The sequence below is a fragment of the Erpetoichthys calabaricus genome, chromosome 18, assembly GCF_900747795.2.
Source record: "Erpetoichthys calabaricus chromosome 18, fErpCal1.3, whole genome shotgun sequence".
Lineage (NCBI taxonomy): Eukaryota > Metazoa > Chordata > Cladistia > Polypteriformes > Polypteridae > Erpetoichthys > Erpetoichthys calabaricus.
In genome coordinates, this window is record NC_041411.2 from 61188527 (window position 1) to 61212837 (window position 24311).

At 38.5% G+C, this 24311-nt stretch overlaps 1 protein-coding gene across 2 annotated transcripts in view; it reads right to left on the reverse strand.

Annotated features, from left to right (window-relative positions):
- Positions 1-24311, reverse strand: part of LOC114669031 (constitutive coactivator of PPAR-gamma-like protein 1) — a 93346-nt gene that overhangs the window by 61837 nt on the left and 7198 nt on the right. For both annotated transcript variants that reach the window (XM_028825127.2, XM_028825126.2), the window contains exon 2: positions 2943-3189. In XM_028825127.2, coding sequence (XP_028680960.1) covers positions 2943-3189 — 247 coding nt within the window. The remainder of the gene's footprint in view (positions 1-2942; positions 3190-24311) is intronic.

Below are 24311 nucleotides of genomic sequence, written 5' to 3' on the forward strand. Positions count from 1 at the left end.
TAAAATACAAATTAGAAGAGGAAAAAGAAAACTTCAGTTAACAGCATTTCCAAAAAAAAAAAAATATGCCAGGGTCAGTGATCGGTTGATTTAGGCCAACATCCTAATTCCAGTTGGACTATAATGTCAGATGCCACAAGCTGAATGAAGTCTAAATATGGTATACCATATCAGTGACCACACAACAAAAAGAAAACTTGAAAACAGGCAGGACTGCCACACTTTAAGATCACAAAAATAACTAAAGAAATATTTAATACAGCACTGACTACCTAATCATCTAGTAAGTGTAAATCAGACTAAAGGAGCGAGTTGTCAGCCTGAATTTAAATGACCAACTTAACATCCTTTAAACTAGTAGGAAAACAATTCTAACGTTTTGAATTCATATATTCATTTCTTTTATCTTCTACCAAGCTTTTATTTATCTTTGATATCTTCTGATCACTATAATCTCTGTGTATGCACAAATGAATTCTGTTAGGTAAAGACATTAAATGCATTATGTTTAAGAGTAGAATTTTGAAATAGGCCTTGAACTTAGATGAAATGCAAAATACAGGGTTAAGAACATAAGCTATATCTTATATTTTCCATTTGTTGTAATGATCCTTAGAATTTTTAATTAGCTAGTTTTTCATTCATTTGGATAGTATTTGGTCAAACAAAATGGTTGTCCTTTTCTTTTTCATCAATTAAAGTGACCCAAACTTGTACTTCAAAAAATTTCATTAAGCAATTTTTTCTCTCTCAACAGCAAAGATTAACATGCATATTACACTACCACTGTGTGTTTTGTTAAATACAAAGAAGGTTACAACAGAAGGCACCTTAGTGGGTGTACGTTCTCTTTTATTCTAGGTTTCTAATTGTGACAACGTAACCAGCAACAAGAAAACAGTGAAACTAAAAGACACTTGGCTGTTGCACAAGAAGCTTCATCAAATGGGATATCCATTTTGCTATGCAGCAGGACTTGCGGTGTGCAATTCCAGCAACTTAAATTCAATTCCCACTGTCAATGATCTAGTAAGCACTTGTGGTGACTAAGCAAGGCGCAACTCTTTGCCAGAGACAGGTACAGTATCTATAGGTTGGTTGGTTTATTTTAATATAAATCAAATCCTAAAATAACCCTAGATACAGATCCTAGATATTATCCAGGGAAGAAAAACAGTGCCTTGATAACATTGTCTGTACAGGAACTGTAACAACTAACTGATAACATAGATGACACAACAACCGTACATAATGTTCGTAATTGAGCTGATGGCTAGTTACGTCACGTGTACAGTATATCTGCACCACTTCATCGTGAAAGTGTAAACACGTATGAATGGATGACAATGATGAAAGCTAGAGCAGTTGAGGGTCACATAAGACCATATCTGTCAAAAATATGGAAGCACTTTCTAAGACAATGGTCTTCATTAATTGTGGAAAGCTAAACTTCTATGTCATGGCAGCACAACAGTGAGCACCTGTAAAGAAAGCATGATGGATCCATGGCAAAGAACAAGGACAAGTTAAGTTAAGTTGATAGTTTTACATGGCTTTGGCTAATAATTCCTATTCCGTTAAAAAAAACCCACAAACGTCCATTTGTTGAGTGCTTAAATGAAGCCATGAAAACTCCCAGATTCAGCCATTCTGACTGTAGACTTTCTGCTGTGCTTTAGATACACTTGTTGCTCAGTAGGAAAGCATCTCCAAGATTATTTGTGAAAAATACTAGGAATTTATTTTATCACTCTTGCTGAGGCAAAGGCTATCTCTTATCTGACAGGTGCACGTAAGTACTAGTGTTATTCAGTACAATTCACACGACAGGTTAGAAATTTCAGTAGGGAAGAGTTACCTAAAACTAGGTAAGTTAAAAAAAATACATTAATAAATAATAAAATAACATGCCAAACTAACAGCATTTTGGCAGAAATCTGGCCCATATAACACCCTATACTGTCTTGAATTGCCTAAGAAACAGGTTCAGGACAGGATAATGAGATGTCAAGGGTGCCTGCCTAAGGCATATAATAAGAGACATTGATCTGTGAAATACACTGATGGAGACCTGGTCTGGGTACGTACTCATCCTCTCTCCAAAGCAACCTCACAAGTTTCTGCTAAACTTATGTGAAAATGATTTGGACCAGCTAAAATTGTTAATCAATAGGGCCTTGTGAACAACCACATACAATTACATACTGATAAAGGGGACAAAATCAATTATGTTCATGTGGCCAACATCAAGCACTACTTTGAACCATATAAAAACTTATGTATTAGTCCACTGATTTACTCTGTAGTGCTTTGATTTATGAATGTGTAATAACAAATAACACTAAACAGTACTTTTATGAAAATTACATACTGTGGGAATATTGTACTATAAAGCCTGTATCATGATATGAAATTTATTGTGGGATAAGTGCACTGTCTCATGCCTGCTAGATTGATATTAGGACACTGGGTAGTGAGTGTCGGTCTCAACTTTAATATATTTTCTGTATAATCATCTTGTTGCTATATGATCATTGATAACTGAGCTGTTGTAGAATCATGTGCTTCAATTAAAGCAACTGAGTACATCTGTTTCATTCACTCAAACGTCACCTTTGAAAAACTTTTTCAAATTTGTTTACTCTGGTGACAACTCTAATATCCAGACACATATATTATCACTAAGTTTCAGTTCCTCAAATGCAGGTTTGTGTTTAGGCCATATATACATGAGCCTAAATGAGAAGATCATGAACAGAGTACAGTTACCAAAACTAATCCAATTTTTAAGAAAAAAATAATAATAAAAAATTATATATTTACATTGACCTGCCTGTATTAAAAGAAAAAAAAATGTACAGCTTCCAAGTAAATTACAAATTATGTATGGATGTAAAGCTGGTATTCACTAAACCCTCATCATCCAAATGAACTATACTCACCCAAAAGTGCAGCAAAGATGACAAAACGGTTTGGATTGAGGTTCAACTGCTTGGCAACTTCGTGCATCAGGTACTGACTGGTCGTCAGGCTCTTTCCATTTCGACTTAGTTTCAGGGCATGAGCGCTAAAGTAGTAAGGAATGTTGCACAAAGCATAATCAGAGTCGTAAGCTACCAAGCCATGGAAGCCATTCTCTCTGTACAAGCCAATAACTTCTTGATGATGATCCTCAATGCTCTGTGCAACCTGTGACCAAAAGAAACAAAGAAAAAACTGGGATTAGCTTTACAGTGATCCCTCGCTATATCACGCTTCACCTTTCGCGGCTTCACTCCATCGCGGATTTTATATGTAAGCATATTTAAATATATATCGCGGATTTTTTGCTGGTTCGCGGATTTCTGCGGCAATGGGTCTTTTAATTTCTGGTACATGCTTCCTCAGTTGGTTTGCCCAGTTGATTTCATACAAGGGACGCTATTGGCAGATGGCTGAGAAGCTAGATTGCTTACTTTTCTCTGTCTCTCTTGCGCTGACTTTCTCTGATCCTGACGTATGGGGATTGAGCAGGGGGGCTGTTCGCACACCTAGACGATACGGACGCTCGTCTAAAAATGCTGAAAGATTATCTTCACGTTGCTATCTTTTGTGCAGCTGCTTCCTGAAACGACATGCTGCACCGGTGCTTCGCATACTTAAAAGCTCGAAGGGCACGTATTGATTTTTGACTGAAAAACAAACTCTGTCTCTCTCTCTCTATCTCTCCCCCTGCTCCTGACGGAGGGGGTGTGAGCTGCCGCCTTCAACAGCTTTGTGCCGCGGTGCTTCGCATACTTAAAAGCCAAACAGCCCTATTGATTTGTTTGCTAGAGATTGTTTTCTCTATCTATGTGACATTCTGTGCTCCTGACACGCACTCCTTTGAAGAGGAAGATATGTTTGCATTCTTTTAATTGTGAGACAGAACTGTCATCTCTGTCTTGTCATGGAGCACAGTTTAAACTTTTGAAAAAGAGACAAATGTTTGTTTGCAGTGTTTGAATAACGTTCCTGTCTCTCTACAACCTCCTGTGTTTCTGCGCAAATCTGTGACCCAAGCATGACAATATAAAAATAACCATATAAACATATGGTTTCTACTTCGCGGATTTTCTAATTTCGCGGGTGGCTCTGGAACGCAACCCCCGCGATGGAGGAGGGATTACTGTAACTGATATGACAGAAACAACAGAAACCTGGCTAACTTACAGAGATGGACAGTAGTACAACATAGATGAGAACACATTATTTAAGAAAGGAATCAAAAGCCAAAAGGTGAGGTAGCCGCCATTTATGTAAAAGGGAATCTGAATTTAAGCCATGTTCAATTAGTGAGGATGTTTAAATTCAACTAGACAGCATCAGAGATCAAGTCCTGATATTGAGAGTGTGTTACAGACCCACTAATGCAGATAATAGATTCAAATTACAGTGAACCCTCGTTTATCACGGTTAATCCGTTCCAGACTCTACCGCGATAAATGAATTTTCGTGAAGTAGGATTCTTTATTTATAAATCGAATATTTTCGCAGTTAAGAGTATAGAAAACCTGTTTACGACCTTCTAAATACGTTTTTTAACATTATTAGAGCCCTCCAGACATGAAATAACACCCTTTAGTCACCATTACACTCGTATTACCCAATATATTAGACAAAATAAGAGAAAATAAGACATATTGGACGTTACAAATATCATATTATTATTATTGTACTGTACCTTTAATTACACACACACACAGTTCTTACACACAACCACTAACCTATGCAGGCACAAGCTCAGTAGGAGAGTCTTCAGGTTGTAAGCTGGAGCGCTGATCGCACCCTCAGAGGACACAGACGCCCCTGGGAAAACCCCTGAAACAGCTGACAGTCTACCTTGACATTGCTCCTTACCCTTCTTACTTGCGTTACAACGCGCGATAAACCTCTCACGCGGTACTCCGCTTACTTAAAAGTATTGTGCAGCTCCGCTCAGCTTTGGAATTGGTTGTTTTGTTTCTCTCTCTCTCTCAGACATTCTCTGCTCCTGGCAGAACTGCCATCTCTGACTTGTCATGGAGCACGTTTAAACTTTTGAAAAGAGACAAATGTTTGTTTGCACTGCTTTGAATAAAGTTCTTTTTTTTCTACAACCTCCTGTGTCTCTGTGCAAATCTGTGACCCAAGCGTGACAAGGTGGTGCAGTATCTTCAGCAGGTGTGTTGTTGTCTTCTTCCGCTGAAGGAGTACTAGGAGGAGGCAGTGGGTGTCTGGGTGCGCAGCTGAAGAACATCTTGATAGGCAGTTGCTGGCGTTGTCTTTTCATATGTGTGAGGAGGCTTTTGTAGGGTATTGCCATCTTTGATCATATCCAAGAGTTTCACCTTCTCCTGGATGGTAAGCATCTTCCTCCGGTGCTTAGTTTCATTGTCAGAAGGCTTAGAAAAAGCAGCACGTTTAGGAGCCATCGTGGGGCTTAGATAAAAGTTCTCAGAAAGCACATGCGTAGTGACGTAAGCGTGTATGAGAAAAAAATCGCGATAGTGTGAAGCCGCAAAAGTCGAAGCGTAATATAGCGAGGGATCACTGTACACCTTTTTATTAATATTAAAAATATACAGGATTAGAGAGGGATATTATAGTCAAGGGGGGCTTAAGTTCTCTAAACATTAACTTGGAAAACCCTACAAAAACCATGCAATAGAACAGGTATTTTTGAAGGTAATCAGTTACTGGTCTTTAACGCAGAATGTTAAAGTGCCAGCTGTGAGGGGTGGGGGCTGTCTAGATTTAGTATTCCATAATATTTAGGATATCACTCAGGGAACAGCTGCGATTGAACCATTAGGATCTAGTGACCTAATATGACAGATTTCACATTGTTCTCTTAAGAGTGCATATTCAGAAACTGAAACATTTCAATTTAAAATTAGTAGGGCAAAATTTATCAGATTCGGCAAAGCCTAAGTAAGATAAATTGGGAATGGGATAAGCTTATAAGTGTGGAGAAAGTTGAGGAGATGAGGGTCAAGTTTAAAAGTGTTTTACATATAAAGAAGTAGAAGTTTATCCCAAAATTTAGAAGCAGCAACTGACCGAGGAAAACTCCATGGTGAATAAATAAGAAACAAATAAAAAAAACAGTTGCAAAAGAAAAAACAGCTGTATGAAGTAGAGGTGGGCAGTATGACCAAAATTTTTTATCACGGTATTTTTCTAAATTCTGCCGGTTTCACGGTATTAGATGGCATTTTTTTCCCCATGCATGAGTGGATGTTAACCACATTTTCCACTGCAATTACTGCAGGAGACTGGCTAAGAATAACCTATTAGACTGTTATGAGAATTGTACATCGTACAAAAAGACATTTTAATGTGCACACAAGTATTAATCCAGGTTTACATGGCCTCATAAAGTGATAGTTTTCAAGGGGGTGGCACTAAAAGAGAAGGAATCACATTGCATGACAGATGCAGTCAAAATATAGAACCTTTAATTGAACAAATTTTGCAAAAGCTTAAACTATGATTTTGACAACATATTTTCAACCATCCAAAGAGGCATTAAGACTTAGTAAAATATCCAGAGGTGTTTGTCAAAAGTTGGATTGCACTGAACAAGTCTTAGAAAAGGAATAAATAGTAAATATTTTTTGGAAACCAAGTACACTTTCTGTTAATGTTAACAATCTCTGTCCACTGACACGTTAAAGTGACTTTTTAAACAATTTTACCATCATTAAACTGCATAATATTTAAACTAATAAATAATAACAATAAAATACATAATAGTATTACTGATACTTGCACCATTACTTCAAGGCTTCAAGCCCAGGTGCATTACACAGTATTCACCAAATTAAAATAAAATAAAACAAGTGCAACTTGGTGATGACATCTTACCAACTGTACCATCATTTAGGCAAACTGCATTAATATGGACTTTGCTTTAAGCTAAGCTATATACATAAATAATAAAAACTGCAACTTGCATTTATAATGCTGTTTGTGGTATAGCCCTATGGAAGCGCATTAGGGGTACCGTGAAGAAAAAAAAATATGGACACGGAAGAAAAAAACAAACTATATGTCGAGAATAAATTCGACATGTTGAGTATGTCAAGATTAAAGTCGACATTTCCACTTTATTCTCATAGTTTATTTTATAATTAAAGTAGAATGTTGTAAACTAAACTTCATCCTAAAATCAATGTTTTATTTACTAGATTTTCTCTAACCCCGTCACAAGTTAATGCAGCATACAAATACTTTGTGTTAAGTGTTCCCCGACGCAGTCGTTAATCACTACGCTTCTTAAACTGACTTCCTCCGCACTAAGAGCAGGCGCCTGCAGCAATCACCGCACAGAATCCATTCACTTCATGATATTCCTGCTCTCTACCAAAACCCCAGTTCCTATCTTTCCTTTTTCTTTCTCCACATTACCAATCACCACATGATAAACGTCTTTGTGAAATTAAAACTAGTTATTAACTTAGCCGATGGAGTGTTCAGAACTTTAAAAATATCTTCGTTATACATGTTTAATTATGCCATCCATTCATAGTTGCGCCCATCTCTGAATGAGTCGCCAGCACATCGCAGGATGAATACAAGCAAAACATACACTAGCAAGTACAAAAACAAGTACAACTTGGCTTGCAGTATTATCCAGTAGTATAGAAACAGTATTTACACATCTGACCTTTTAAAACTAAAGTATCTCCAGGCGACGGACTTGACTCCTTTTTTTCGGCAAAAGTTCTTCTGTTCATCATGTTCAACTTTACTTTTAGTTCAGTTTCGGAATGCTCTCTGTCCATTTTCACCGCGCGGCATACCTATGCTACCGCCCACTATTTGGTGGTGTAGCAGTGAAAAAGAGCCCTAGTGCAACAAATCTGTGTTTAGCGGTGTAGCAGTGAAAAAGGTCCCCACTTGAACAGTTTCCCGCTGCACCACGTTCCGAACGTCGTTTAGGCAATTTAAACCGGTGTTGCGGTATAAGAACAATCCATATCATAAAAAAAAATAAAAAACGGTTTTTGGTATGAACCGGTATACCGCCCAGCACTAGTATGAAGTATATAAGACTAACAGCTTCATCGCAAACTGTAAGGCATATGACAAATAATGACAAGGAATGGTAAAAGGCAGAGGGGGGCTGGCGCGTGAAATAACACTGCCTGAGGCAAGTTACATTTTTGTCACCTATCTATAATTTCGATAACTTCAAAATAATTTCTGCATTTAAAAAGGTCATCCTGAAAACTGAATAATACTATACACTGTAAATAAAAATGCAAACCAGCTGTTCAGCAAATCTTCAAATAGAAAAATTTCAACACTGTCTTTGGCAAAACTATTTTCCCACTTACATTAGGGCTGCACAATGCATCTTTTTGGGTCATTCACAATAAACACATTATAAAATCCAGCATTATCAAAACTGGAGAGATTGAGGCCAGGAAATTGATGGACAGGCACGGAACAGTAAAACAGCCACATAATCAAGTCCACGGTGGAATATACACAGGTGATGCAATTAATGTTTAAAACATGTCAAGCACCTGTGGCTACTACAAGGGAAAACATACAAATACACACAAAAACTTAAAATATAGCCATGAGAATGTACATAAAAAGTTTTCAGCAGAAAATTCTGGAAGTATTGTTAGACTTATAGTACCCCTCCTCCCTAACTACTACCTCCTGTTAAATAATTACACATTATTCAAAGCTTTGAAAGCATGACACTATAAGAAGTGGGCTCCCAGCATCAAAAAGAAAACAGCTGAGGATTTCATATACAATTTAGCAAATTATATGGTGGCAACTAATACTATTGACTAAGGAGGCTTTTGTGTATGTACAGCATTAAATAAGATATATAACAGCTATCAAGAACACATTTACCTTATATTGTCACCTCAGAGATGGTAAATATGTTAGAGATGATAATAATTGGGAGCCAGGGGAAGCAAAATAAAACATGGAATACTGATTCACACAGAATAGAAACCTGTTGTGTTTATTTCATGTTCCAAACCCAGTTAAAAAGATTTATCTCTATGTAGATGCCCGTTGTGCCAATTCGGAGGGCAAACATTTGCATAACGAGTTACTAACTGCTATAACTGGCCTGAAGAAGGGGCCTAGGTTGCCTCCGAAGCTTGCATATAGTAAGCTGTTCAGTTAACCAATAAAAGGTGCATTTTGCTTGACTTCTCAAAATCTCCCATTGAAAAGAACTGACGAATTTGCAAACTCATGTATATTAAAACTAGGGAATCCATTCCTGGGCTCCCAGACATTTTTCATTCCTGGGAAACTGCTGTAATTCCTGGGAAAACAGGAACAGCCAAGCTCACATATACAGTAGGGCAAAAAGTATTTAGTCAGCCACCAATTGTGCAAGTTCTCCCACTTAAAAAGATGAGAGAGGCCTGTAATTTTCATCATAGGATACCTCAACTATGAGAGACAAAATGAGAAAAAAAATCCAGAAAAATCACATTATCTGATTTTAAAGAATTGATTTGCAAATTATGGTGGAAAATAAGTATTTGGGCACCTACAAACAAGCAAGATTTCTGGCTCTCACAGACCTGTAACTTCTTCTGTAAGAGGCTCCTCTGTCCTCCACTCGTTACCTGTATTAATGGCACCTGTTTGAACTCGTTATCAATATAAAAGACACCTGTCCACAACCTCAAACAGTCACACTCCAAACTCCACTATGGCCAAGACCAAAGAGATGTCAAAGGACACCAGAAACAAAATTGTAGACCTGCACCAGGCTGGGAAGACTGAATCTGCAATAGGTAAGCAGCTTGGTGTGAAGAAATCAACTGTGGGAGCAATTATTAGAAAATGGAAGACATACAAGACCACTGATAATCTCCCTCGATCTGGGGCTCCACGCAAGATTTCACCCCATGGGGTCAAAATGATCACAAGAACGGTGAGCAAAAATCCCAGAACCACACGGGGGGACCTAGTGAATGACCTGTAGAGAGCTGGGACCAAAGTAACAAAGGCTACCATCAGTAACACACTACGCCGCCAGGGACTCAAATCCTGCAGTGCCAGACATGTCCCCCAGCTTAAGCCAGTACATGTGCAGGCCCGTCTGAAGTTTGCTAGAGAGCATCTGGATGATCCAAAAGAGGATTGGGAGAATGTCATATGGTCAGATGAAACCAAAATAGAACTTTTTGGTAAAAACTCTACTTGTTGTGTTTGGAGGAGAAAGAATGCTGAGTTGCACCCAAAGAACACCATACCTACTGTAAAGCATGGGGGTGGAAACATCATGCTTTGGGGCTCTTTTTCTGCAAAGGGACCAGGACGTCTGATCCGTGTAAAGGAAAGAATGAATGGGGCCATGTATCGTCAGATTTTGAGTGAAAACCTCCTTCCATCAGCAAGGGCATTGAAGATGAAACGTGGCTGGGTCTTTCAGCATGACAATGATCCCAAACACAACGCCCGGGTAATGAAGGAGTGACTTCGTAAGAAGCATTTCAAGGTCCTGGAGTGGCCTAGCCAGTCTCCAGATCTCAACCCCATAGAAAATCTTTGGAGGGAGTTGAAAGTCTGTGTTGCCCAGCGACAGCCCCAAAACATCACTGCTCTAGAGGAGATCTGCATGGAGGAATGGGCCAAAATACCAGCAACAGTGTGTGAAAACCTTGTGAAGACTTACAGAAAACGTTTGACCTCTGTCATTGCCAACAAAGGGTATATAACAAAGTATTGAGATGAACTTTTGTTATTGACCAAATACTTTTTTTCCACCATAATTTGCAAATAAATTCTTCAAAAATCAGACAATGCGATTTTCTGGATTTTTTTTTCTCATTTTGTCTCTCATAGTTGAGGTATACCTATGATGAAAATTACAGGCCTCTCTCATCTTTTTAATTGGGAGAACTTGCACAATTGGTGGCTGACTAAATACTTTTTTTGCCCCAGTGTATAGTGTGTAAAAATCGATCAAGAAATAACAGTCATAGTTGAAAATAATTAAGGTGTCGCCATTGCTGCAGCTTGCACTTCATCAGACAACAGCTTTGAACAGCAACTTGAAATTGCAATGTGTCAGTCTGTTGCATCCGCATTATCTTTGCCAAGAAACTTGCCATCACAGAATGATGACAAGAAACTGGATGCATCAGTAAAAGCTGAAATGGCGGTGTTTCAGAGCAATGGCAAGTGCGGGCCTTGTTTAGAACAAGTGTATCAGTATCTGATGATTGTGCCGACTACTTCAGTGGAGGCAGAGCGTGCTTTCTTAGCGGCTGGCGTACTTCTGCACGAAGGTGCGTTCTTGCCTGGAGGACCGCACGCTGGACACGTTAATAATAATAATAATAAATTACATTTATATAGCGCTTTTCTCAGTACTCAAAACGCTATCCACACAGGGAGGAACCGGGAAGCGAACCCGCAATCTTCCACAGTCTCCTTACTGCAAAGCAGCAGCACTACCACTGTGCCACCTGCGAGGACGTTGTGCTTTCTACGCTCTTATTACCACAACTAAATATACATGTACTTATATGACAGCATGAATTGCTTGTAGATAAGGTTAGTCTTTTATTTGTGTCAACATATTGCAGCAGTTTTATTAAAAATAAGTGTCGGTCGTTCTAAAACCGTTCACATATGAGATGCCCGTGCACTGTGTCATGCCCGGGAGCCCGGGATTCCCAAATTCCCGGGAATGGATAAACCCGTCCAGGAATGGATTCCCTAATTAAAACTGACATTCTGTGCAAATTCAACTACTAATTAGTTTACTATGTCAATTAGTGCTGGGCGGTATACCAGTTCATACCAAAAAACGTTTATTTTTGTTATAATATGGATTTTTCTTATACCGCAACACCGGTTTTATAGCCTAAACAACATTCAGAACGTGGCGCAGCAGGAAACTGTTTAAGGGGGGACCTTCTTCACTGCTGCACTGCTAAACATGAATACAACGGAGTACATGCATTAGTGGAGGTATTGAACGAAGAAAATGGACAGAGAACACTTTGAAACTGAAGCAGACGATAAAGTTGAACATGATGACACAGAAGAACTTTTGCCGAAAAAAGGAGCAGTGTCTGTTGTCGGAGATACTTTGGTTTTAAAATGTCGGATGTGGACCATTATGTTCAAATGTGTGAATACTGTTTCTATACTACTGGATAATACTGCAAGCCAAGTTGTACTTGTTTTATTTTATTTTTTTTTCAATACTGTGTAACGTACCTGGGTACTGTGTAATAGTGTGACGACATGTTGAATTTATTCTCGACATTTCCACTTTAATCTCAACGCTTATGACGAGAATAAAGTCGACACGTTGATTTTATTCTCGAAATTTCTACTTTATTCTCGATGTTTATGTCGAGATTAAAGTCGACATATAGATAGATAGATAGATTTTATTCACTTAATTGGTCATTAAAGTAGAACATCGTAAACTAAACTTCATCTTAAAATGAATATTTACTAGATTTTCTCAAACCCTGTCATAAGTTATGTAGCACATTAAATGCTTTGTGTTAAGTGTTCCCTGAGCCATGTTAATCACTACGTGCTTCTTAAACCGACTTCATCTTCCTCATAAGAGGAAGCGCAGGTAGCAATCACCACACAGAATACATTAATTTCATGATTTTCCTGCTCCCTGAACATTTAGAATGCTAAGATAAATACCTGATATCATTTTCATGATAAAATGCATTAAAGCATGTATTAATCATGTGGGGGCACAGTGGTGTTGAGGGTGCACTGCTGCGTTGCCACAAGGGGGTCCCAGGTGTTTCCTGCCTTGAATTTGCATGTATTTCTGGTGGGCTTATTCGGCGTGCTTCAGTTTTTTTCAAAGTCAAGTTGGATGTGGGGTTTTGTAAGGCTATATTGACCCTGCTAGTGTATGTATTGCTTGTATTCACCCTGCGATGTGCAGGCGCCACGTTCAGGATTTGCTCCTGCCTCGCACACAATGCTTGCTGGGATGGGCGCAACCCTGAATGGATGGCATAATTAAACATGTATAATGAAGATATTTTTTAAAGTTCTGAAAACTCCATGGTCTAAGTTTATAACTAGGTTTAATTTCGCAGACGTTTATCGTGTGGTGATTGGTTATGTGGAGAAAGAAAAAGGAAAGATAGGAACTGCGGGTCTGGTATGTCAGACAGAGACAGCACGCATGCAATGAAGAAAGCCCACTCAGAAGAACATGCACCAAATTCTGTATTCGTGTCTCCGACCACCAGATCACAAACCCAATATTTACACAATATTTAAGTTAAACCTGTGCGATACCCATTCATACATCCAGTTTTTTGGAGCCTCGTCACACCTGCCATAAAGTTCTCTACAATGAACGTACACCTGGGGGACCCCTTACTGCGACGGAGCAGCACTACCGTGCATGTTTAATACCTGCTTTAATGCATTTCATCATGGAAATTTATTTTAGCATTCCACATTTTCAGAGAGCAGGAATATCATGAAGTGAATGTATTCTGTGTGGCGATCGCTGCCTGCGCCTCCTCTTAGTACAGAGAAAGTCAGTTTAAGAAGCGCGTAGTGATTAACAACTGGGTCGGGGAATACTTAACGCAAAGCATTTAATGTGCTACATTACCTTAAGAAGGGGTCTGAGAAAATCTAGTACATTAAACATTAATTTTAGGATGAAGTTTAGTTTACGACATTCTACTTTAATGACAAAATAAACTATTGAGAATAAAGTGGAAATGTCAACTTTAATCTTGACAGTTTTTTTTTTTTCTTCACTGTGTCCGTATTTTTTATTTCTTCACTGTGGCCCTAATACGCTTCCGTAGGGCTATACCACAAATAGCATTATAAATGCAAGATGCAGTTTTATTATTTATGTATCTAGCTTAGCTTCAAGCAAGGTCCATATTAGTGCAGTTTGCCTTAATGATGGTTCAGCTGGTAAAGAGATCATCACCAAGTTACACTTGTTTTATTTTAATTTAATTTGGTGAATACTGTGTAATGCACCTGGGCTTTGAAGTCTTGGAAGTAATAGTATTATTACTAGAAGTTGCACTATTATTTATTGTATTGTTATTATTTATTAGTTTAAATATTATGCAGTTTAATGATGGTAAAGTTGTTTAAAAAGTCACTTTAACGTGTCAGTTGACAGAAATGGTTAACATTAACAAAGTGTAGTTGGTTGATAAAAAATATTTACTATTTATTCCTTTTCTAAGACATGTTCAGTGCAATACAACTTTTGACAAGCACCTCTGGATATTTTACTAAGTCTAAATGCCTCTTTGGATGGTTGAAAATATGTTGTCAAAATTTTACTTTAAGTTGTTTGCAAACTTTGTTCAATAAAAAGGCTCTATATTTTGACTGCATCTGTCATGCAATGTGATTCCTTCTCTTCATTAGTGCCACCCCCTTGAAAACTATCACTTTATAGGGCCATGCAAACCTGTATTAATACTTGTGTGCACATTAAAATGTTTTTTCTACAATGTACAATACTTGTGACAGTGGAATAGGTTATTCTTAGCCAGTAATTGCAGTGGAAAATGTGGTTAACATCCACTCATGCATGGGAAAAAAATACCGTCCAATACCGTGAAACCGGTATAATTTTGAAAAATACCATGATATAGAATTTCGGTCATACTGCCCAGCACTAATGTCAAATATATCTTGAGAGAGGTTACACACACTTCCCTATATAGTCAGTGTGCGTGTGAATATTTTATATATACAGTATATATATATACATATACAGTATATATATATATATATATATATATATATATATATATATATATATATATATATATATATACACACATACATACATACACAGTGCATCCGGAAAGTATTCACAGTGCATCACTTTTTCCACATTTTGTTATGTTACAGCCTTATTCCAAAATGGATTAAATTCATTTTTTCCCTCAGAATTCTACACACAATACCCCATAATGACAACGTGAAAAAAGTTTACTTGAGGTTTTTGCAAATTTATTAAAAATAAATTTCTCCTTCAGCCACTGTGTGGTCAATATTGCTGTGTGCTTCTGGTTGTTGACGTGTTGAAAGGTGAACATTCTGCCCATCTTCAACTTTCTGGCAGAGGGTAGCAGGTTTTCCTCAAAAATTTGACAGCATTTTGCCCCATCCATTTTTCCTTCTACCGTAACGACAGCCCCAGGCCCTGTGGCAGAGAAACACCCCCACAACAGGATGCTGCCACCTCCATGCTTTACTGTAGGTATGGTGTGTTGTGGATGGTGAGCTGCATTGGATTTACGCCAGGAGTACCGTTTGATTTTGATGAAATTGTTTGATTTTGGTCTCATCTGACCATAAGATCTTTTTCCACTTGGCATCAGAATCTTGAAAGTGCATTCTGGCAAAGCTCAAACGAGCCTTAATGTGGCCTTTCTAGAGAAGTGGCTTTCTCCTTGCGACCCTTCCGAACAAGCCACAATTGTGGAGCGCTTGTGAAATTGTTGTCACATGCACACAATGACCACTCTTTTCCATAAAATCCTGTAACTCCTTCAAAGTGGCAACTGGCCTCTTGGTAGCCTCTCTTACCAATTTCCTCCTTGCTTTTCCATCCAGTTTGGAGGGATGGTCTGATCCAGGGAGGGTCCTAGTAATACCAAAGACTTGCCACTTCTTTATTATGGACTTTACTGTGCTCCTTGGGATTGATAAAGCCTTTCAGATTTTTTTTGTATCCATCTCCTGCCTTGTGTCTATCCACAACTCTCTCCCTGAGATCTTTTGAAAGTGGCTTGCCACCCATAAGTCAGTTGTTTGCTGTCAGTTGCACTACCAAGCAAAGGAATGAATGCTCCAGGAACAGCTGTTTTTATGCTTCACTAATCACACTGATTACAAATGATCACAGGTGGAAGCCATTAACCATGGTCTGCAATGGAAATGGTCATTACTTACACCTGACTGAGTTCACAACTATTGTTTAGGAGGGGGGGTGATCCTTTATCCTTTATTAATCTCAGTATGTCTTGTTTTTTATTTTTTAAAATTCTTCTGAACTGTAGCTATGAGATCTTTCACTTGGATGTTATAGATTACATTGTGTAAGTAAACTTGGAAAAAATATTGGTTTGTGTGTATTTCGAACGGGGTGATTCTTTTCTATACCCACTGTATATATTTTCTGGATTATTGGTTGATATTCTGTCTCTCTACAGTATATTAAAATGAAACTACCATAAAAATTAGAGACCAATCAAATACTTATTTCCTCCACTGTATATTATATGACGATGGCTTATTCTCTGGTAACTACATTGTAAATGTGTAGAAAGTTTTTCTGTTACATTAAAAATAACTTCACAGCTGTGTTATCAAAAGATTATAATGACTCAATATTTCACAAACACTGTAATTTATCAGCAAAGCATCACTACTATCGGCTCTCTGTCGTGTTCAGATGCAGCTAACAATTTTAGCTTGGGACGTCAGTACAAATTTTAAATTTCCAACAGGTACTTCTTTAAAATTTTAAGTTTAAAAATTTTGAACTACAAATCAGCCACAGATCCTTCCCACACTGAACAACAAACAATGGCACATGAATCTTATCCTCACTTGAATTAGGATCTAGTCTATGAAAGCAACTTCAGCCACATGAGTGGTAAAATGGAATTGAAAACATGTTTTATGTACACTATTACATGTAATTACATTCTACTATCAGTGTTATTTTTTAATAGACCACTTTTAGTTAAAGGTATCAATCAATTTGAAAGCTTAAATTTTGAATGAAATAAATGTAATCATTGCACTGCTGTAATCTCACTGCAGATCATTAACCTGGCTCTGCAGTCACATAGAAAAAGAGTCTTAAATCCACGTTGTGTGCTTCTTTACCTCTGTACCCTGTGGATTAAGTTCTCATTAATGCTTATCTCCAAATGAAAAGAACACATGGACTGCCACTCTAACAGGTACACCTTATTAAAACAAACGTTGGCGCCTCCACTATAAATATGGCTTCCGGTACTGCCTTCCTAGGGTGGCTTCAAAAGTCAAAGTTCACTGGGCTGCCATCACATTAACCTTCATTTATAATGAAAAAAAAAATTAACACAAAAGCACAGATACAGGCAAACATATACAAAGACATACACATATATAATACCTTGTTTAATTTGTATATTTTACCACTCTATGTAGTTTTTGTTAGAGTCTCTCCACACATACCCCTACACAGCTGGACAAGTTGGGTTTCCAGGTTTACTACACTGACAGTATCATACTTTCTATCTGCAACTTTCCACCAACTGACTTTGTATGTTATGGGGCCATACCATTTTCTTCACCGTAGTCACACTGAGAATTTATTTGCAGCTTTAGAAAGATTGTGTGTCCTTAGCCAAACCAAGTCTCCACACACAAATTGTACAGTTTTGTGACAGATTGTAGTGCTTGGCCTATCTAGCCCTAGCACATCCTATCCTACTCCTAATGTATTTGGTTAATTAATCTTGCATGTTAATGACATCATAGGCTATCAGGATGTTCCAGGATGTGGTGCCTAGTGAACACCAATGTAATGGGCCAATAACAGTCTCCCGAGAAACAGTAGAGCCAGAGTTAGGATAGTTGTCTCAAGAACCACAAAATTTAATGAGACCCATATTTCTGGCAGCCATCTGTCCCATTCCTGATGAAGCATTTCAACAAATGTGGCACCCACTGTTTTAAGTGTACTGTTCATCCATGCTGTTTGAGGGTGATTTGCTGTAGTGGTCTTCTGCTTTATTCCTCACACATCATATAGCTCCTTAACAAGGTTACTGGTAAACTGGAGCCCTTTTTCTACAAAAGTATACCTGGGCATTCCCAATCGAGTAAATATATCATCTTTTAGACACTGCTTATTCTCTGGGTCTTGCCGAATTTTAAAGCAAACAACTCAACTAACTTGGTATAACAGTCCTGAACGACCATTAAAATGTGTTCCTGCTTCTGCTTGTTGGTAATGGCCCAATAAAGTGCACCCAAGCAACTCCCCTGCTTCTAAGATTTCTGTTGACTGGCTGTTGCTGGCTTCCCTGGGAGGTAATTGTGCTGCTAGCAGATCGGACATCTTCTCACATGATACCAAACATTCCCTACTAATAATTGGACACTGTGCCATGTCCAAAATATGCAGCAACGCCTTGGTCTTGCCTAAATGGCCAGGAAAAGGATCATTGTCTATTATAAAAAAAAAAATCTTGAAAGGTTGGAAGGAGACGAGACGTGATTTTCTCAGAGATACATCCCGCGAGACAAGTCTTTGTGCCAAGAGATTTAACGACACCCAGGGCCATGAATAAAATAAAAAAAAGAGTAGATGACAAAGTAGAATGTCCTAAAGAATTCAAAAATGTTGGCGCGGTACACATGCAGAGCAGGTTAGAAATAATGGAAGTACGAAACTTCGAAAGTCTCAAAAAAAGGATAGTAAAGATCGCATTAGCGCAAACAAATGGAAATTATTACTCGGTGAAATAATAGCAAAAAGAAATTGAATATATTGTTCGGATTTAAACTTTAAGTCGGAGACTTGTAGATCGTATAATTCGTGTTGCCATCAGGGAAAAAAAGTAGTGTTTCTTCCCAATGAAGAGGCATATCCACGAGAATTAAAAGATTTGTTGCTTGGTGAAATTGAAATTCTTTGAGAGAAAATTTCAAACATGTACACGGTTCAATCATTTCTCATTTGTGTAAATACTATTATCAGACACATTTCTTGTAGAGAGAAAGAAATGATATTCACTCACGGGCAGTTATATGTTGCGTTGTCACGGTGTAATTCCAAATACAGAATCAAAATTCAATGCGATATTGACAAAAAGACAAAAGCGAAAAGAAATCTAATATATAGACATAAGTGATATGACAGAAGTCCTCCGCACGAGAGGCAGATCACACAGCACGGCAGCAGCAAGCCAGCAGCTGATTGAGCAAAGAGGAGGTTTAAAAAAAAAAAAGAAAAAAAAAAGTATTTGTTTCCCATTGTATCACTGTTTAAGAGGGGGTTTTGGAGGAACGACCGCGTCTCCTTGGGGTGAGTTCAGTCCACCTCTTCACAACGCAAGTGGCAACCAAGTGGCTGGTGCATAACGCAGGCTTTGGCTTGGAGGGGTAGGGGGTAGGGGAGCAAATCCCCATAGTTATAAAAACTATTAAAGACTGACACCAATTCCACTGGCACTACCAGTTGATCTTTCCATCCTCCCAACCTACTAGGTATTTGTCGATACAAGGCATACTGTTCCTCCACAAACTAAAATTAAAGGTGACCTTGTGCAGAAGCAGTCTTGCTTCTCAACTTCTGATACACAGTGCTTGTGATTAGCACTTGAGCAATGTCCTGTAATGTCAAAGGGAGCTCAGTCCACCAACATTTCGCCAATGCCATGGCACAGGTTCTCTCTCTCCATTGGATTCAAAGCATTGGGAACTAAATTACTGCATGCTTTGTTGAACCCTGGCAATCTTAAAAATCCAATAGGATAGACGAGATGAGGACTTTGCTGCATTAAAAGCCCATGATGAAGCACTGTAGCTAATACCAAAAATTATGAACCTTCCAAAAAATGTCTCCACTTGTCAACAGCCCAGATCAAAGCTGAGCATTCTTTATCCAGGGTTAAATAATTTCACTGTTACAAATACACCTAATAAACAGTTTTGTTACAACAAACTGAAAAAATGATTACAAAATGTAAATTTTAAAATGTTCCAGGTACGGGTGAACAATATCAGTAAAACTATAGATAACTACAAAATTTTGGATGGTAATGGTTATAATGGACAGCCGGGACTCTTTCTTAAGGGAAGGACCGGAGGAAGGAGCTTGCACAGGGTAGTACCTCCCCCAAAACGACAGAGGGCAATTACCTTGGCTTGCTATGGTGCCACGGGTTTGCAGCATGGAAGCTTAACCCTGCTGGGGCCCGTGGCTCCTGCCAGGGGGACACATGGGGAATGGCGGAGCCCTTCTCTGCAGGGCTGCCTCCACAGCCGAAAGGAGGTTACAGGTCACCTGGAGCCATTCCGGGTGCTCTGTATAAAAGAGTTGGGAGGAAGGAAGACAAAGCTTGCCAGGAGGAGTGGAAACAGAAAGAAAGACAAAGAGAAGAAAGAAAGTGTTGTGTGCTAATTTACTAGGGCTTTGTATTATACTACATTGATGGGAAATATTTCCACCGGTTGAATAAAGCCTGTGTTGTGCTGGGACTTCTGCTTGTGTCTGTTGTTTTCGGGTGTTTGGGGAGCTGTGTGTCCCCCCCCTGGTGCTCACAAAGTATAGATCTAAAAATCTAAAATGAAGAATTTCTTACTTAATTTATTATCAAAACGACTTCAGTCTTTTTTTTTTTTTTTGTTAAACTTGACAGGAGTCATTTTCATAATATTTGCTCAGTAATGTAAACTGCAGTTAAACAAATCAGAGAACATAATTTACCAAATACTGTTTAAGCATGAAACCTGTCTGGCAGCAGTGCCAAGCTGTCCTAAATAAAAAGTCCACGATGTGCTATCTTGCACATAATGTTTTCACACATCTTGGAATATAAATTATGATGCAGCCAGCATCAAATGGCACCTGATTCATGACCAAGTACAACATTTCTCAATCCTTTCATTTCCACAAAGAAAGCCCATTGTTCATCCTTTGACTTCTGTTCCCTTTTCCGCAGTTTTTTCTGCATTACATATGCTGTGCTGTGTCAGAAGGTAATGGAATGACTGCTCCACATCACACAGCCACTTTTATGCTACGTAATTAAATGTGTTTCCTTAAATGATGAACTACGATTAAAATGATACATAACAATGTTTCCTAGTTGACCATTCTCTACCAGCGTTTTGTTTCTTTCAGCTTAAAGTGGTCCTATGGACAGATAATATCTTTCCTGTAGATCTCTAGAGCTCCTTCAGTGCTATCCTTGGTATCTTTGCTGCATTTCTGATTAATGCCCTCCTTGTCCAGTCTGTCAGTTTAGGTGAGTGGTTTTTTCTTGTCAGGTCTGTAGTGGTGCCATATTCTTTCCATTTTGTTATAATGAATTCAATTTTGCTCCTTGGGATATTCATAAGTTTGGGATTTTTTTTTTTTTTTTTAATAACCCAAACCTGATCTACACTTCTCCAAAACTTTGTCTCTGGCCTGTTTGGAGTGCTCCTTGGTCTTCATTTTGCATTCTTAGTAGTGCTGCAGTGTCGGTATCCCTTCAGAATGGGTCAATTTATACAGACATTACGTGATACTGATTGTAAACAGGTGGACCCAAATCAACTTATTATATGGCTTCTAAAGTTAATTGGTTGGACCAAATCTTTCTATAGCAAGGGGTAGAACTTGGCGGTATGACCAAAATTCTATATCACGGTATTTTTCAAAATTGTACCAGTTTCATGGTATTCAACGGTATTTTTTTCTCATGCATCAGTTAAGCACATTTTCCACTGCAATTACTGCTAAGTAATAACTAAGAATAACCTATTCCATTGTCATGACAATTGTACATTGTACAAAAAAAAACATTTTAATGTGCACACAAGTATTAATACAGGTTTTGCATGGCCCTATAAAGTGATAGCTTTCAAGGAGGGGGGCACTAATGAAGAGAAGGAATCACACTGCGTGACAGTTGCAGTCAAAATATAGAACCTTTTTATTGAACAAATTTTGCAAACAACTTAAACTAAAAATTTGACAACATACAGTATTGTCAACCATCCAAAGAGGCATTTAGACTTAGTAAAATATCCAGAGGTGCTTGTCAAAAGTTGTATTGCATTGAACATGTCTTAGAAAAGGAATAAATAGTAAATATTTTTTGAAAACCAACTAGACATTCTGTTAATGTTACAAATCTCTGTCCACTGACACGTTAAAGTGACTTTTTAAAAAACCTTACCATCATTAAACTGCATAATATTTAAACTAATAAATAATAACAATAAAATAAATAATAGTGCAACTTCCAGTACTAATACTATTACTTCAAAAGTTGAAGCCCAGGTAAATTACACAGTATTCACCAAAATAAAATAAAATAAAACAAAACAAGTGCAACTTGGTGATGACATCTTTACCAACTGAACCGTCATTAACATAAATAATAAAACTGCAACTTGCATTTATAATACTTTTTGTGGTATAGTGGGTCCGCGGCTTCAAAAAAAAAAAAAAAGGTCAGTTTATAAATCCAGTTCGCCGTGTCCGTCTCCATGGGCGTGAAAGCATGACCGCTGGGAGTTGATGAGGTGATTGGGGAGAGTCGCACCCGATCGTTTCTCAATTGCTTGATCAGCTTACTGCGGTGTGTGAATAAGGAGCTGCGCCCACGGAGACGTACATTTATGGGCCGTCAGGATAGGGGGAAGGAAAAAAGAAAAGATAGAACACAAGGAGGTTAAAGAAGGGTGAAGGCAGTATGAGCTGGGGCTCCGTGAGGGAGCGCAGGCTGAGGCGATCTAGGGGCTGGTTCACTCCACTGACTAAGCGTGTAGAGTGGGGCGAGCGAAATGTAAGACCTCCCAATGGATCTGAGGAGTGACTGAGTTAGCGCGAAGGAAGACAGGAGGTGTGCCGACCTCGGACGGTCTGGCTGCGCAGTGTGGCGGCAACCAAGATAGGGGTTGGCAGAAAGCAGTTCGTGCTGTAAAGGCTCTGCCAGCAACGCCAGTGAAGGGTGAGCCATGGACACAGAAGGTGGTGTGCTGCAATCGGGCAAGGAGAGAGACTGCATTTTAACCTCTATTTTAACGGATTTATTTATTATGGATTTTATCTCCACGTTTCACTGGTTTTATGGATTTGCTATTTATTTGGGTACTGTATTTTTCTAAACACTACGCAATGGACACTTTGGTTTTACTTTTGACTGTTTTTAACAAAAGCACTTCAGCACTTTCCACCATCCCCTGGCTTCAATGAGATTTCTCAGCTCATCTTGGTCATAACTATCGACGGTGTTGGTTCAACCGATTCACATGTGGGAAGAGGGAGTCTGTAGGGGACCAGCATCGTCACACTATTACACAGTAACCAGATACATTGCACAGTACTGAGAAAAAAAATAAAAATAAAACAAGTACAACTTGGCCTGCAGTATTATCCAGTAGTATAGAAACAGTATTCACACATTTGAACATAATGGTCCACATCCGACCTTTTAAAACCAAAGTATCTACAGACAATAGACATGGCACTTTTTTTCTTCAAAAGGTCTGCTCTGTCATCATGTTCAACTTTATCGTCCGCTACAGCTTCTGTTTAGGAATGTTCTCTGTCCTTTTTCACCGCTCAATACCTCCACTAACGCATGTACTCCGTTGCATGCCTGTTTAGCGGTGCAGCAGTGAAAAAGGTCATCCCTTAAACATTTTCCTGCTGCGCCACATTCTGAACGTTGTTTAGGCTATTTAAACCAGTGTTCCGGTATTAGAAAAATCCATATCATAACAAAAATAAAAAACAGTTTTTGGTATTAACCAGTATACCGCCCAGCAATAGCAAGGAGGATGATTACATATGCACTCATGACTTTTCAGTCCACCCGCTTTTTGAGAATTGACCACAGGTTCTCAATGGGACTACAATCCAGGGAGTTTCCCGGCCATGGGTCAAAACTTTCAATGTTATGATTAGAGATGCAACAACTAGTCATCACTATCAATAATAATTATTAAAAATGTTGGCAACAATCACTTTCATCGATAGGTTGGTTATGTCATTAGGCGGTGTACGTTGTGCTGCGCAATTGCATTACTACTTCATTCAGTTGTGAAAACATTTGGAAAAAAAGGCAGATGGTAAGCAAGCGGCAGAAAGGACAGTGCGACCTAAGACTTGCAGAGTTTGGGAGCGCTTTACTCTGAACGCTGGAAAAAAAGGTTGTAATATACAGTCATATGAAAAAGTTTGGGAACCCCTCTTAATTCTTTGGATTTTTGTTTATCATTAGCTGAGCTTTCAAAGTAGCAACTTCCTTTTAATATATGACATGTTTTATGGAAACAGTAGTATTTCAGCAGTGACATTAAGTTTATTGGATTAACAAAAAATGCACAATATGCATCATAACAAAATTAGACGGGTGCATAAATTTGGGCACCCCAACAGAGATATGACATTAATACTTAGTTGAGCCTCCTTTTGCAAATATAACAGCCTTTAGACACCTCCTATTGCCTTTGATGAGTGTTTGGATTATGGATGGAGGTATTTTTGACCATTCTTCCATACAAAATTTCTCCAGTTCAGTTAAATTTGATGGCTGCTG